This window comes from Tachysurus vachellii, chromosome 1 (genome assembly GCF_030014155.1).
Source record: "Tachysurus vachellii isolate PV-2020 chromosome 1, HZAU_Pvac_v1, whole genome shotgun sequence".
Lineage (NCBI taxonomy): Eukaryota > Metazoa > Chordata > Actinopteri > Siluriformes > Bagridae > Tachysurus > Tachysurus vachellii.
Genome location: NC_083460.1, coordinates 4,474,157 through 4,491,189, shown reverse-complemented (window position 1 = coordinate 4,491,189; position 17,033 = coordinate 4,474,157). Strand labels below are relative to the sequence as shown.

General features: G+C 36.8%; 1 protein-coding gene across 1 annotated transcript; it reads right to left on the bottom strand.

The window, feature by feature from the left end:
- Nucleotides 1-4,031: 4,031 nt before the first annotated feature.
- On the bottom strand, nt 4,032-6,161 carry foxl2b (forkhead box L2b). Its single transcript, XM_060868849.1, has 2 exons — nt 5,940-6,161; nt 4,032-5,825 (listed from the first exon to the last, which is right to left on the bottom strand). Exon 2 carries the CDS (start codon nt 5,818-5,820, stop codon nt 4,909-4,911), a length of 912 nt encoding a protein of 303 aa, XP_060724832.1. The 5' UTR covers nt 5,821-5,825; nt 5,940-6,161; the 3' UTR covers nt 4,032-4,908.
- Nucleotides 6,162-17,033: the final 10,872 nt, after the last annotated feature.

Below are 17,033 nucleotides of genomic sequence, written 5' to 3'. Positions count from 1 at the left end.
TGGGCTAATAACTATGGCTTCTACAGGGCTTTGACCTGCAGGACCTGTCGAGGTTCACATCAAGTTCATAAATCTGAGATGCTGTGCAACTGATTAATCAAGCTATTATTAATATATTGCGTTCATATAATTTTTAAAATATATATTTTTTATATTTAATCATTTAGAATTATTTTATTTTACAAATGTAAAGCTATTTATATGTCCAACAAATTCATACAAATATGGACGCAGTCGCAGTGAGTCTTGAGTGACAGCTTCCTTATTATCATAATGCCAATGAAAATAAATAAATAAATAAATAAATATATAATAAATAAATGGATGGGCTATTTAATGAAATTATAAATAAATATCCTAAACAATGTCAGATGTTAGGTTAAATAAGCAATTCGTTTACATTCTGCCTATATTTATTTATTTTCAATGGTATTTTTTGTTAAATGCTTATTTTTTTAATTACATTTTATTCATTTATTTTTTTGTTTATTTTCACAGATCCGTTCACCCAGTTTTCTCGCTATTGGGAGTCAGTGTAAGATGGTGCCCTCTATCGGTCAGAGAGATGAAGTGCTTTTCAGGTTTGTGCAGCAAGATTTCACGTCTTCAGAATTGGTAAAAACGCGCACGGTGCATCGATCAAATGTCTGAGGATACAACACTGTCTTACAAATGAAAATTCACAAGAAAACACAGGCGATAATACGGACTACGAATGATCAAGATTAAGGTCAATATTAGAGATTATAATAATACAATAAAAATCATTATGTACACCCACGTCTTTATTTGGAAAGTATATTGATTTGTTTTTTTATGCATTAAATCTATTTTCGTTTTAAAATATATATTTACGTGTTTATATTATTATTATTTCAGTAATTATTACGCCACGAGACAAAATGTAGTAATAAACCAGCTGACGTCAAACGTTACCCTGAACAACAATGAGATCAAACCATGTGGAAAGAGAGAAAAACTAGAATTTAATGGTTTAATGTATATTAATATATTTATATTATATAGTAATATATTAAACTATTTAAAACATTTAAATAGCGATTCATTTAGTAATTCCAAACATAATTTTATTTAAAAAAAAATTACATTATTATTATTATTATTATTATTATTATTATTATTATTATTATTATTATTATTATAATTATTATTCGCTAATTTAGGAGCTGCATGCTTGAATATTTTCAGTCATCCACATCAGTTTACACTGTTAAAATTCTGCGAGGTGGAATAAAATTATAACCACCCTGGAAACAAGTTTAATTATGGCAACACATTGCGGCTTTTTAGGATAACATGAGCTATTCTGTATTTTAGAAGTGACGCTGTAATCATTTACTTACTAAAATATTTTAAGGAAACATATAAAGAAAATATTTCCATAGAATTCCACAATGTATATCATTGTGCTATGTTCTAGTGTTTGTCCGGACACAGTGATGATCCTGTAGCACTCAGTTAATTAGCTCGGGGTTACAGAAGTTCTCTTAACTAAGCAGTTTGTGTGATTTGAGAATTTTGGAGTTTGTCTTTAGTAATATTGAACAATTCCCGGACTTGCAGAAGCCAGGGAGAATCCTGCATTCCGATCCGTGTTTATTGTACTGTAAATAGTGATGACCCTCATTCTTTCATTTCAATGGATTCGAGGTGAAAGCTGAAGAGTTCAACTCTATTATAATTCCATGACATGGCACGAAGGAAAGAAAAGGGGGGAAAACGACTGTGCAAATTAATATAAATAGTGAAAGGTTCTGTTTACATAAATAAATAAACGAATTGAGGACTAATATATATTGCAGCAGCAATGTATTGTATGCTGCACTATTGTTTATAGAATTAATTTGCAAATTGTTTATTTAAAAGTTTGTATTCGGAATGCTCGTGATTTCCTAAAGTAAAACACACGATATGTTAAAATCAGTAAATAGTGATTTTTTTAAAATAAGAAGCTAGAAATATCTAGCAACCCGACATCACTGTCACAAGCTTTGTTGGATTTTTAAGTAAGTCAACTTTCTGTGGAAACATTTGATGCCACACATTCCGCGAATTCCTACAAATTTGTTTACTGATATTTTCTTTTATGATTTTGTTTTCAGCATGTCGGCCGTAAATAAAGTCGCAGATCTGCACTAAAGATATTGCAGGCTATAGATGTAGGCTATAGAAGATAAACGCTTTGTTTTGATGAACACTGACAGTATAAACATGTTACTTTCAGAATAAAATGTTCAGTAATGATCAAGTGCATGTAAGCAGACTTATGACCTGAGACATAAGAAGCAATTACATAAACTAAATGCCTATATATGGACAAAACAAAACAAAACAAAACAAAACAGAAACTTACATCGGAGGCCAGTTTAGCCACACACACACACACACACACACACACACACACACACACACACACACACACACACACACACACACACACACACACACACACACACACACACACACACACACACACACACACACACACACACACACACACTTTAAATGAGTTCGACCTAATATATAAGATCATCAGTTCATAATCATTTGTTAAATTACCCGCTTTTAACTATTAAAATAAAGGACTCAGTGGAGTATTAAACCTTGACGTTGACCTTGGGAAATGTGGCTATGTTAAAAGGCTTGATTTCTTATTCTTTCTTTCTTTCTTTCTTTGATTAAATTGCAAAATGTGATTTTTCAAGATTCTTTGTTCCAAATTGCAGACGATTAAAAAAAAAACCTCTACAGAACAGTCGTACAATGTACAAATAAACAATTAGTACTATAAAGGGTTAATAACTGTTGTTACTGTGGCGCAACTCAGATACATATTTATATTTTTATTCCGTCATGCTATTCTTTAGATTCTCAATTTTGCCCTATTTCAGCAGAAGTGACTTTAATTTATAACTCATAATTAGACCCTAATTTAAAGTCTAGTTTGCCTATGCCAAGTTTATTTTTAATATTTTGCACCAAGACTATTTATCTAACACCCCTGTGGGAACTGTGTAACAAGGTTCATAGTTATTTCTTTTTCCACATTTTTAAAAGCCTACAATCAAATATTTTAAACAATTATAGTTTAAATACAACAGTTAAATAAAATACTTTTTCCCCTCCCATCCATTTCCAGTAGGTTTGTCCCTTACTTGACCTAAAAAGTCCAGTATCAGTTTTATGTACAATTTGTTTATGCCTTTAGCAGTGTTCTTTAAGCCTGGCTACTGTATAACTACTGCCAGTGCCCAAACCCATATGGAGGTGATTTTCACTTGCAAATGTTTATTGCACGATTTGCCATGCCAGTCTATTATGTAATTATTGTTTGGGGGAGAAAAATATACACATATATATTTGCAATAATTTAATATTAGTCTAAAATATATATATATATATATATATATAAATTGCTTGCTTGCTTTCCATTTTAGACTTTCGCACTCAGTCCTTTTTATTTTACGACACATAACTTTTTAATTTTTCAAAATTTTAATTGTGTGTATGATGTTAAGATTGTAAAGATAACCTTACCCTAAAACAAAAAATAAACAACTAAAATGGATTTCCTTCAGCATAAAATAAGGAACCCCCAAAACAGTACAGAGTAGAATTTAATGTATTATCTTAGAGTTAAATTAATATTCTATATTTTAAAACCCTGCAGTATTTTATGTAATTGACATTTTATCACTATTCAAATGTAAGCAATACGATAGAAAATGTTTCTGTATAGTTAATTCCGCTATTTGTTAAAATTATAACATATTCTAAAGAAAGTTTACAAACCACATGGTTGTCAGCAATCTTCAAAACACTATAATGATCTATTTACTGTACTGTCAAAACGCATTCTCTGTTCAAATACATTTAAAAAAATATATTTTACGAAAGACAAACATTCTTAGTATTTTTTTGGGTTAGAATAAGTAATAAAATTACTTATAAGACTGGCCTGATGGTTATTTAATATTTATGTACATCCAGAATATTAATCTACAACGAAATATTTCACCAAAGTATTTTATTTAAAATAAGTGCCGATTTAACATGGTCCCAACAATGTCATTATTTAAGTAAAGTATCAAAAAATATATATCAACGAAAAGAGGTCTGGCCTGGTGATTTTTAATTAAAAAAAATAATAAAACAAAATAAAATTAAAAAAGATTTAAAAAGATCTAAAAAGCTATTATGTCAGTATTCTACAGGACTAATCTACACTGGATGGAGTAAACAACAGACTGGGGCTACTTTAGGGCTCAAAATAATCATATAAACACACTCCGGTTCATTTCAAAACACTGCGTGAAGTTGATTTTACACAGCCAGAGCTCTTTTTTTTTACACATTGACTTATGGGCTGTAGTCTTTCTTTGATTTTTATATTTGCGTGTGCGCTCTGTAGGCTTCATGAGCCGATAACTAAAAATCATACAACTTGTCTGCAAATAAACACACTCTGGGTTAATATCAGCCCATCTGGACACAGAGAGGCCCTGTGAAAGTTCATTCAGTTTGTTGTTGTAATTAAAAACGGCAAGTATTTATTTTGTGCTGTAAAAGTTAATCTGACATCTGTACAAATATAAGTGTGCAGGCGAGATCCTTTTAAGCGAGATCCGAATTTCAGAGCCAAATTTTCAGTGTTGAATTACGCACTGTGATAAATGAACATCTGTATCTATCAACTGAAGCTCTACAAGGTTTAATCCAAACCAGGGAATTTTTTTTTTTGTGTTGCTTTCTTCAGAGCTACTCTGTTTCTATTCCGTGTAAGTCTCGAGAGAAAAAGAAATGTAAAATAGACCTCCCAGGCGGCCTAGAAAACGTTCACAACACTGAGTCGTCAAGCAGTTTCCAGTTTTGTGCCTCTCTATCGGTTTAAATGTCAATCCGAGAGTGCAAAGCTGAATGCTTGGCTTCATGGTCCCAGTACGAGTAGAGGTCGGTGGGCTGACGCGCGGCGCAAGCGAACTGGAGCCCCGCCGCGCTGTTGCCTGGTATGGGTGATGGCGCAGGCGCCGCTCCGCTTAACTGCTGCGCCTGGTGCTGGTGATGGCTCACGCCGTTATACGAGTTCATGACGCTCGGCAGGCCCATGGCCTGCATGCGGGAGTACGGGTTGTAGGACGCGGTGGAAAGGCCTTTCACGTTGATGGCACTCACGTCGCCACTCGCCATCTGGCATGACGCGTAGGACGACATGGGCGGCGGAGGCGGCGGAGGAGGAGGCTGAGCGAGCGACCAGGCGTTGTTCATGAAGCTTGGTTGGATGTACTTAGGAGGCGACAGGTAACCGTAGCCGTCTGCGCCGAACAGAGACTTGCCGGGCTGGAAATGAGCCGCGGGAGGCCTGAACGGCCGCTTCATCCGCCGCCGGCGCCGGTAATTCCCCTTCTCAAACATGTCCTCACACGCCGGGTCCAGCGTCCAGTAATTCCCCTTGCGCTCTCCGCCACCTTCGCGTGGCACTTTGATGAAGCACTCGTTCAGGCTCAGGTTGTGGCGGATGCTGTTCTGCCATCCCTTCTTATTCTTTTCGTAAAAAGGGAACTTGTTGATGATGTATTGGTAGATGCCTGACAGAGTCAGGCGCTTCTCCGAGCTCTCACGTATGGCCATGGCGATGAGGGCCACGTACGAGTAGGGCGGCTTTTGGGACGGGTCCGCTTTCTCCGAGCTCGTCTCGGTCCGGACCGGCTCGTCCTTCACGAACTCCTCCGTCTTCACCGCGTTGGTGTCGTGCACCATCAGGGCCATTGCGTCACCCTCTAAGCCGTGGTAAGATGCCATCGCTCCTGAAACATAACAAAAACAAACCAAAACATCAACACAAAACACAAATCGAGACAGGTTACAACAGAGATAAAAACCATGAGCCACGCGAGCCGCTTCTGTGTGCGCTCATGTACCTGGTAATTTAGGATTTATGTCCTCTTCTTTGCATGCCTTTTTAACGGCCTGAACTACTGAAGCGCCATGAAAATGGTAAGAACCTCTCCCGAGATGTATTTGCGCCTCTCACAACTTTGTGTCCTCAAACTCCAAATTGCGCCGCGCACTTCTGCCGCTTGTTTCCTCTAATAGCTCTCACGGCGCTTTCTTCTGCGTTTGGCGCATCCTATTCGCCAACAGACTTGTTCTCTGACGATGCCCTATGTTCCGCTTTCGTCACTCTCTCTCTCTCTCTCTCTCTCTCTCTCTCTCTCCCCACTAGCAGTCTCTTCAGACTTTCCTCATTTAAGGTAAAATTAGCGACAGTTTTGGATAAACATCTAGTAAACTATGGACACACCTTCGTTTCCTAACATTAACACATTAAGATTATTCGAACAATAACTGCAAATAACTGGAATAATATAGACCTCAATGTAATAGGTGTGGGATTGTTGTATTTAATGCAGTTCAGCTAATTACCCGGATAATTCTCCTCCTTTGAGAATTTGTGAGTTTCATATATTTTTATTCAAGGCGTGTCTTTTTGGGCAGTCATAGATATTTGTTTGGAGAGAAGAAAAGGAAAGCTGTTTTTTTAAACCACCCATGCAGCAGGAGGCTCAGTGTCTGATATGTGCAGGTGCAACAGCATTGTCCTGTATGTCAACACCTTCCATCCACTCATCTCCCTTTTGACTGACTGGGAAAGAAATAATAGTAGAGGCTGTAAATAACCACAACAACAACAACTACAACAACAACAACAATACTACTACTACTACTACTACTACTACTAATAATAATAATAATAATAATAATAATAATAATAACCACAATCTCACAGGACAATCTCACACTTTTAGGGTGATTCGCACCTTACATGTGAGTATAATAATAATAATAATAATAATAATAATAATAATAATAATAATAATAATAACAATAATAATATATAAGTATTATTATTGTTATTATTATTAAATAGTATTAAATATTTACATAGTAAATGGAATAATACTATTGTGCTGCTAATGCTTTATTTTCACAATGCAAACAAATAAAATTTTTTTTACTCAGTTATAAATTCATCCATTATAAATCTTATGAATTTCAGATTAGTGTGATGATGTCAAAAAATAAAGTCTTTAATGATTTGGAAAGGCACTGTTTCAGTTTCACAGTCGAAGACGACCCGCACCGCAAGACGTCATTTCTGAATCCCTGCAAGCAAAGTGTGATATTTATGGAGATTTAAAACGGTTTTTAAACTTCCTGCCTGCTGCTTTGAAATGAGGATGTTTACGGTTCAGAGTGCAGGAATGCGGAGGGATATGAGCTCTGCAGGTCAGCAGGACAGCGAACATCTCCATTTTATTTAGCCTGGACTGAACTAAAGCTTAGCATTCAGCCAATAGGCTACTATTGCAGTGTTGAGAAAGCTTGAGTGGAAAATAAACGTGAAGATAAGAATAATGTCATGGCAGATATTACATGAGAGCATCTGAAATCACTTAAGATGATGTATGAGATTATTAGATTATGTTGCTGTAGCCTATGTTATTTAAGGTAAGTGCAAGTTGGTTGTATTGATATCGTCAAGAACTTGGTGATTTTTTTTTAAGTGTAAAATCTTTCTGTAAAAAGTTTTAACAGATGAATTGGACAGTACCTACTGGACTTCTGTGTTCTTCTTGGCTTAGTGCTCCTATTAGAGCGCTAATGAATCGGTGGGCTCTTCCTCACTTTGTAAAGCCCAGGATTGACCTCTGCCTTAAATTACAAAGCTGTACAGAGCACCGCTGTTCTTCCTGAAGGTGCTGCTTGGTGTGTCTGTGGTCTTTGAGAGTACAGACCATGTTTACCTTTCTTATCAGCGACAGGAAACTTATGGGAAGCTCTGAGCCTTTCTTCCAACAAGTCGCCTGTCAAATTACTATAATGCATTGCACCTTGGGAAAAAAAAATATTCATAAATCCTTAGCATACTTTATGTGGGACTGACATTCATGCTGCTTCATTTGTTTGATGGATATTCCATAACGAGCCAGAGATTAAAGATAACAACAGAGGGTGCTTTTTTTTGCTTTCTTGAATGGATCCTAGACACTGTATGTAATTGTTTCTGAAGCTGGAAGGAGTTTTTTTGGGGGGTTCAGGAAATATGAGCTGCAGTCAGAGTTCAGCTACTTCTGATAGATTTGGTTTTGACAGACACAGTAATTGGTTTGACAGTAATGCAGGCTTTTTATAATGTTGTAAAACCTAACACTACAACATGACACAATCCAGCAAAGTGACTTGACAAGGTTACCGGATATAATTTATCCATAACTATATCTTAACTTTTGTCTAAACCACAACTTGATGCATCTCACAACACTGGAAGCTTAATGAGTAAAAAATAAATTTACCCAAAACTTCTTCACATTCTGTGCAGCTCATTTACAAAATGGTAAAATATTGTATTTGAGGAAAAATATATAATTAAGTAAGTAATTAATTATTTTTTAATAGTCGCAGCTAGCCTAAAGTATAACACGTGAATTCAACCTGTCAGTGTTGTAATACAACAATAACCTCCTGTGAACTACATACCTGACTCTTCTCATTCATTAAGTAAACTAACACATGACTCAGAAAACTGAACATGTATTCCAACTAAAAAATCTAAAACTAAATCTATAAAAAAGAAATATTAAGAACATGCAGTAAGAGTGTTCAAAAATGGCTTCAAAATGAGGTTTATATAACATAACCTGTGTAAGTCATGCCAATATTGAGTGGAAGTGTGTGTGTGTGTGTGTGTGTGTGTGTGTGTGTGTGTAATTTGGGGATTCTTTCTTCCTTTCCGATTAGGAAAATATAACAAAAGTTGTAATTGGAATAACGATACCCTATGTGTTCGCAAAAACAATGAAAATTTTAATCTCAGACTTGATAGAGTATCATCACAGACAGTGATGTCATATTCACAACCTCAAAAAGAAGAGCACATTAAAACAATCAACTTATAAACTTTAGTATTGTGTAGCTTCACCTTTAGCATGTCAGAGTATACAGTTAGAGAAATGACAAATTTCAGGAAGATGAAAAACATCCAGGTAGAATTACCAAGTGATCATCTTGTAATAACCAGAAAACTAATGAAACCAGAACACACTTTAAAAAAAAAATGTTCTACTGTTGAGCAATAAGACGCTGTATCATAATAAAAGGTTGAAAGGAATCCAGTCAGAAACTATGAAAAACTGTAAAGATTTCACTTTTTAAAATTGATTTTAGTTTTTTGGGCATAATTCATCCGCCTAATGAAGACTTTCTACACTCTACACAAATACCGTATAAATACTTTGAATTCTTTAAGGATCAGTACCATACAATCAATAATATGGATTATTTTAGCTTGTTAGATTTTATTATTATTATTATTTTTTTTTTTTTAAATCATTCTAGCTAATCTAAAAAATCCCTCCATTATGGCATCATGTAGATTTCCCTAAATGGTTAGTAGTAACACTGTCAGTTGGTTGAACAGGGACTCTGACTTGCTAGTTCTTGGTAAAAAATGATGAAAGCTTGAGATTTGTGTAATCACAGTTAAAGTAGGTTGGGGGGGTGGTGGGGTTTGGCTTAAGCAATAAAGTCTGAGTCTAACTCTCAAATGGGTTTTGTGATACATACAGAGCTTTTGGGGGGTTTGATCCTCATCTGCCACACACAGGATGGTCTTTGATGCCGTGTTCTTTGGCCCGGGGAGGAAGCTTTCTCGCAGCGCTATTTCTGGCCCGCGTATGCTCCTTTGTTTCTCCAGTGGAGCAGGTGAAGGTGCCTGTGCAGCTTTGATCAAGAAGACCAGGGCTCTGTAAACAAGTCCCAACACGGTTTAGTCAGATCGAGCCTCCCAGTTAGCCTGTACCTTTTCCTGAGCTGACTGAACACACTGCACAGAACAATAAAAAAGATAAAGTTTTTCTTAGAAGTGTCGCGTCAAAATAAATTAACACAGAAGATAGAATTTACTGTGTATGAAACCACCACGGCGCTGTTGAATTCTCAAATCTGATGGGTCAGAAAGTTTCTATAACAATAACTCTGACAATAAGTCCAGTTCTAAGACAAATCACAAGTTTATATTAAAGTACTGGATGTAATATTTTATCATTTCTATAGAAACCACTTATTTAAAGGAAATTACATACGGACACGTAACATGAGGCTATTAATAAACGAATGGGAAAAAAAATATTGAACAAAGGAAACCTATAATGTATAAGTTGAAGTTTAAGAATTGTTTACGAAAAGTAAAAGATAATTTGTATTGGAAATGCAATACTATGAAATGTAACTATAAATGGTTAAAAATTCCATGTGTTGTTCATTAATAATTGAAAAATAACTGTAATTATTTGGAAAATCTGCTGTTATTGGAAACAAATGTTTCATGCAACATGACATCACTTCATTGATGATTGTTTTCCTAAAACAGTCCACCCCCAAGTCTTTTATTAATTATACAAAAAGTATACAGTTAGCATGAGAGAAAAGGCCACAAATATGACCATATTATTTCTAATAATTGCATTAAAACTTAAACACAGATAAAACATTTCCCAAAATCTTCAGTTTTTCAGTTTTATTATTTATGTGCATTATATAATCAAGCCTTATACAACCCTATACAATCATTATATATCATGCCTTGCTTTCAATTAACTTTAAGTTTTCACATTAATCTCCACGTTGGAATCGCAATGTTTTGGCGGCTCACATGCACGGTGTTGACAGGCTCATTTTGCTACCATATGTTCACACCCCTTCAGTGAACAGGTGCACTGCCCTCATCTTTCTCTCTCTCTTTCCTCGAGTGCTGAAAATATCGATTATATTCGTGCTTTCTTCATTAATTCCAAACATTTATCTGAAACATGGGTGTCAGTGTTACAAAATTCTTCAGTATTCCAAATGGTACCAATGTAAAAAATTTCAAAAAAGTGTAAATGTTAAATTAAAATATATATGTCTTCTGTTCCTTGGAATTTAGGGGTTAAATGTGAAAAGAAATAGACGGATTAGATCCAGATGATCTTCTCTTAAGTGCTCTGTTAGAAACAGTATACAGCTTTTAGCATTAGTGACATTAGCGCTCTAATAATTAACAGTTCTTGACACCTGTTTTGTAGCAACACAGTAAAGCATGTTGCATCATCATGAGCCTGAATTTCTGCAAACTCGAACGTTTAAGGACATAATTTTAATGTAAATTTTGATGTTTCTGATATATGCAGTATGTATGTTTCTGATATGAGCAAAGGATATGAAGGTATTTCATGTCTGATCTTTTAGCACTTCAGGCTACACTGCTGTGGTAATAAAAGGTCTCAAAAGTAGTATTTTTTCTAGAAAAAATGTTCCTCCAAAGCTAAAAGTCTCCTCTGTTTAAGTACAGGGAGTAATGCAAACCTCAAAATGGACCTGCCAAATCAGCATGGAGTAAAATTTACTAACAGAGACAGGATTTTGAATGTTTTGCCGTTTGCGGTTAGGCACATCCACCAAAAGCTGTCGCTGCAAGGCGAGGCGAGTTCCTGAAAGGCCGTCTCTGTGTGCGGCGGAGCCGCGGGTGACGACAGAGGCCGCATGCGCCTGCTCGTGATTCGATGTCCTGTTTATGTTGAACCTCAGTGCAGTCTTCCTGAGGGAAGCGGGACCATACGGATTTGGTGGCCCCGCCGTTTGGACTAAACCAAACATGTGCATGCGCACTCTTGCAGATACGCAAAATATAATGCATACAGTAGAAAACTTACAATGTCATCATTCTTATTACTTAACACGTCCTAATACTGTGAAAGAAAGCATGTAATTCATATCGGTACTCAGGTAACATGAGAGGATCAGAGTTCGTCCATGGGGGGACGGGTGCGGTATCTGCCTGCGTGTTTTTAGAGTTCATAGAGGGACCGAAGGGACGGCTGGTGGCATGCAGGTCACCCCCTGTTGGGGGCAGTGGAGGGTCATCTCGCAGCAGGACCTTTCTCTTGGGGGTCAGGCTCCGGCTGTAGTTCTAAGCAGAGGAAGGAGCTGGGGCGACCCCGGAGAGAGGGACCCCAGCAAGGATCAGCCCTGGCCAATGTGTTCTCAATCATAGGAAACGCAAACAAAAAAAGCAGAGCCTGATTTAAGAAAAGGCCATGGAGCTCTCTGGAGAAAACCCGCATCACCCCTCCCCTTGATTCCTCCACTAGAACCACTCAGAGCCCAGCGCTTGGCTCATGCCTCCCGGAGAGGAGGAGGACATAGAAGAAAAGAAGGAAAGGAGAGGTAAAAAAAAAAACAAACACCTTTCTTGTTAACAAGGCACAGGGCACAGGAGCATCAAGTTCCTCCTGTCCCCCTTGTCCTTCTCTCTTTTTTTGCTTCATCCAGTCTGAGTCTACCTCCACCTCTAACTCCTCTCCCTCATGTGTGTGTGCGTGTATGAGTGTGTGTGTGTGTGTCTTAGAGTATGATGGGGATTTGCCCCCTGCGAAGCAAAACAAACAAATACAGAGCTTAAGGAGGTGCCGCTACTAATGAATGACAGCTGAAATGAGGAAGAGAAAACAATTACAGTCAGGTAATAGTGGAAAGTTAATACACGGGCTTTAGCAACAGTCAACACATAAGATAAGAACAAAGGGAAAGACATTAGCTGTAGTCACTTACGGTCTTTGTATTTTTCCTAACACAGTTGTACAGGGCTTTAGATTCTAGATGGAATCAGTAAAAAAAAAGTTTGCATCTGTAACTCTGGGATTTTCAGACTTGAGCATTCTTTTAGTGTGAAACAAGTGAAGACTTCTTTTTTGGCCTGAACACAGATTCCATTTCATGAATAAAATCAATTTTTAAAATATTATGTACCATCAAACCTATAAATTTTTAGTTAATTTTATTTATATGAACCAATGTTTTTTTTTTTTTATTAAAGCAAAACCGGTTGGGGTTAAACATTTTAAATCGCAGATTTCATAGAATTGTTAAAAATGTACTGAAATGTGATTTTACAATTTTTTGTGTTTTTCCAGCTTCAGATTGTTCATATCAGCTTAACTGGCATCATTTCAATTACTATTATATAATATTCAATATAATATTTATTGCAACTGCATTAGTAACTGATAACAGTTGAACTCCAACAGTGATCCGGAATAATATTTTGTCATTAAAAATAAATTAGAATAAGTTACAGACAACTAATGGAAGCAGGAACCATCATCCTCTTCATTACAGTGCTGGATAATATAAAAAAAAAACAATGCTGTGACAATTTTTAGGTTGTGGTCGGTTGATTCAAATTCATTCATTCATTACTTCAACCCAAAACATTCAGAATCTTCAGCGGGTCCAGACCCACAATCCAAACTCTAATAACAACAGACTTTTCCTATTAGATTTGCTGCATGCTTTAAAAATAATAACTGAATAATGAGCATGGGCTTTCAAGTGTAGATTGTGCGAGGCCCGAAGGTTCATGTTATCTTTGTGCTGTGTGAATAAGTCATGCCACATATATCCCTAAGAAACACAAAGCAACAAAAGATACTGTTTTGATGATCTGTCTTTTTTAACTCCTTAAACAGGACTTACACTGAAACACTGTGAGTCTTAAGTTACAAACAAAAATCACACCTCTTTATTCATGACTTGAGATCGTGTGAGATAATGTAACATGTTCGCTGCCAGCCAATTTAAAGTCATTGCCAATGCCAAGACATCTGGTAACAGGTTCTGGCAATATCTGGAATATTTGATTAAAATCTCAGCATAAGAATCTGTTAGAATACTTGTTTAAAAGCCACCAATAGGAGGCCTGGAACAGGATCATGGCAAACTAGTGTGACAGCTAAAAATACAGTTGTGGTGATATTGAAACTTAAATGAATCAGGACAAAAAATGTTTCTCAAAATGATTATCTCAAGCTCAAGAATGTTTCTGTTTATAAGCCTGATTGGTGACGCAAGCAGATCGTAGGGTCTGGCATTAAGGGATTGTCATTATATTATCAGACATGGAATATACGATTCGGTCGAGATTTATTTATCGTAGCGCCGCCTAAAAGCCGTCCAACAAGTGATGATTTGATAGGTTCTTCATTCCATCATGGCATACAGAGACAAGCTAAAGAAGCTGTAGATGTTAAAAAAGTCTGAATGGAGAAAATGAAGCACAGTGCCGCTTTCGGGCTTCGGGCCGAGCAGCTGTGCTTCTAGGTTGATAAAAACAGAACAGATCTCAGCAGGCCACATTCCCAGAGCCTCTCCCTGTGGATTAGAGCTAACAAACTGCTGCAGTGAAGCTTTACATGAATTCAGTTATAACTGTCAGTCGTCCTTAAAGTTCTGACTGCTACAGAAGAGACTGGAAGTGAGTTAGATGGGCAGGGGTGGGGTTGTTAGAGAGGAAGGTGGGGGGGATTGGGTTAATGCGAGGATGAGTGCTCAGCATTAAAACAGAGAGAACTCATCCATATCTCACACCATTGAGGGCAATCAGTCATTTTCACACATGCTTCCACGACATCTTTCTCGTCCAGCGTTCAAGCGTGACGTGCCACAGACAAAAGCAGGGACATCGACAGCTTGCTTCTGCCATGTGAATGACCCCATGTTTTGTCTCACCTAGCTGATAAAATGAGATTAAGGTAAAGGGGGCTGCTGCTGAACTACTCAGCTTCTCTCTTTTGTATGAATACCAGTTAGCAGAAAGATGACCTCTGAATGGACAAAAAACCCAACCAGGCTGTGGGACTGACAGCACAGCTTCCTTGAATTAACGCAGTGGAGTTCAACGGTTCAGGTTAATGCTGCTCATTCACTAACTCGAAAGAGACCCACATGGATCTTACCTCACATGTGGAACAAAGCCTTTTTATTTTTAACTCAACCCAGCATCATTTCTGACGCACACATAGTTACAATACAGAATACTATACTGTCATTTGCATTTGATAACCTTAGAAACATTATAGAATTAATTCCTTCATCCATTTTCAGTAACAGTTTTAGAGCCAGGATATATTCCCAAAACAGTGGGCATGAGAATGGAATTACACCTCAGATGTAACCTACATACTAACACACAGAACAATTCGTCAGAACACTGTAAGGAGGAAATCCGAACAGAGATGCAGAAAACTTTTGAGACTTCGTCATGGTTAGGATCGAAGCAAAATACCTTGGCGATGTGAGGTGACAATGCTACCCACTTCCCCATCAACACTATATCATAAAGTAATCATATCAACTGACATTTATGCGATTCTAGAGGATTATTAGCACAGATGAAAAAGAACCAAAGAGCCTTTTGAAGACACTATCAACATTACAGAGCTTAGCTAGTTAGCTAGCTCATTTATCTCCTGAGGTAACAGTCACCCCTCGAAGCAGTACGTATTTAATCCATTATTTTGTTTAAATAAATACTCAGCTAGCTACATTTGAGCTAATATGTTAAAGCTAGTTTACCTAATATAAAGTTAATATTGATTATCTAGTTTCAGTTAATTATTCAGTTTATTCAACATCACACTAGCAAAATAGCAAGATAGCATCGTGTTAGTTGCATCCATAACTAAAAGTTGCTAATCATGTATATTTTTTGAAGCTAGAAAGCAGGATGCAAGCAAACAGTCAATCTGGTTGCTAATGTATCTTTCAGATTTATTTGTAATACTGAAGTTCACTAGCTAAAAATTCTTTTGCAGTACAGGTCACAGGTCATTTTTTTTTAAATACAAAACACTGTAACAGATATATATGGATGAAGTATTCTGTGGCTTATTTTGCTGCGTTTATTGATACATTCGTATTACATTACAACGTGTATTAGCTTGTCTCTCAGCCCCATGGAGATGCAGAGGCTAGTTCATTTTAATCTCGACAGAGCCACCCAGTAGGTCCCATCCCCAATGTTAAATGCCACCAGTCCCAGCGATAGTGAACTCTCTAGACATAACACCGCTCACTTTGTTTAGAATTCCGATTGTCATTTTATCGCCTTCCTCAAAACAGCGCCTCTGTGATAAAAATGGTGCGACTCATAACAACCAGTGAGTAAACACCCTTTTCTCATCACCCCCCATTTTACAGAAAAATAAATTATGTTTCTATTATTGGCTTCACAGAGTTGTTTAAAAAGGCATCACCACATGTTTGGCTAGTCGAGGCAGTGGGCTTGTCTATCTGAACTCAAACACTCAACAACTCGGATCACTGAGATTTACTGGTAAGCTCTGGTGAGTCATATGTGACAAAATGTTTACTACAGCCTAATCTCCTTCAGATCTCATAACGCATAGTTGGCAAGATAAAAAGAAAGGGTGTTTTAGGATAGTTCATTATGCAGACACAATTGTCAAAGCAGTGATACTTTGTATTAGATAATGGCATTCTTAATATTATAAATAATATATATATATCGACATTTTAAATATGAACTTTACTGAAGTAAACTTTTCGAATAACTTATTTTTAGGGCAATTGTTTTTTTTTTACAGTTGAATTTTATGGACAGAAATGTACTTTTATGATTTACATATGTTATATTTAATTAAATCAAATTATTCTTTAAAAATGTATGAGGTTTATAAACTAATTTCAACCACAGTGACTAATTTTGTTGATCTTCCCATACCTATGTAATAAACATTCACTGGTCACTTTATTAGGAATATTTGCACTTAAATATAATAAATCACTCAGATACAGGTCAAGTTTTTTTTTTTATCAAACACCAGGATGGGACAAATCAGAAGAGGAGCACATGTTATGAAAAGTGAATGTTTTTCCACACTTCAGCTGTACACTTTTGGTGAACCTGTGCCCACTGTTGCCTGAGATTCCTGTCCTTTGCAGGAGTAAACCCTGATGTGGCCTTTTGCTCAAGGTTCAACATTTCTGCTCACCAAGGTTGTACGGCGTGGCTATTTGAGTTACTGTAGCCTTCCTGTCAGCTTGAACCGGTCTGACTATTCTCCTCTGACCTCTCTTATCAACAAGGCATTTCTGCTTGCAGAACTTCCGCTCTC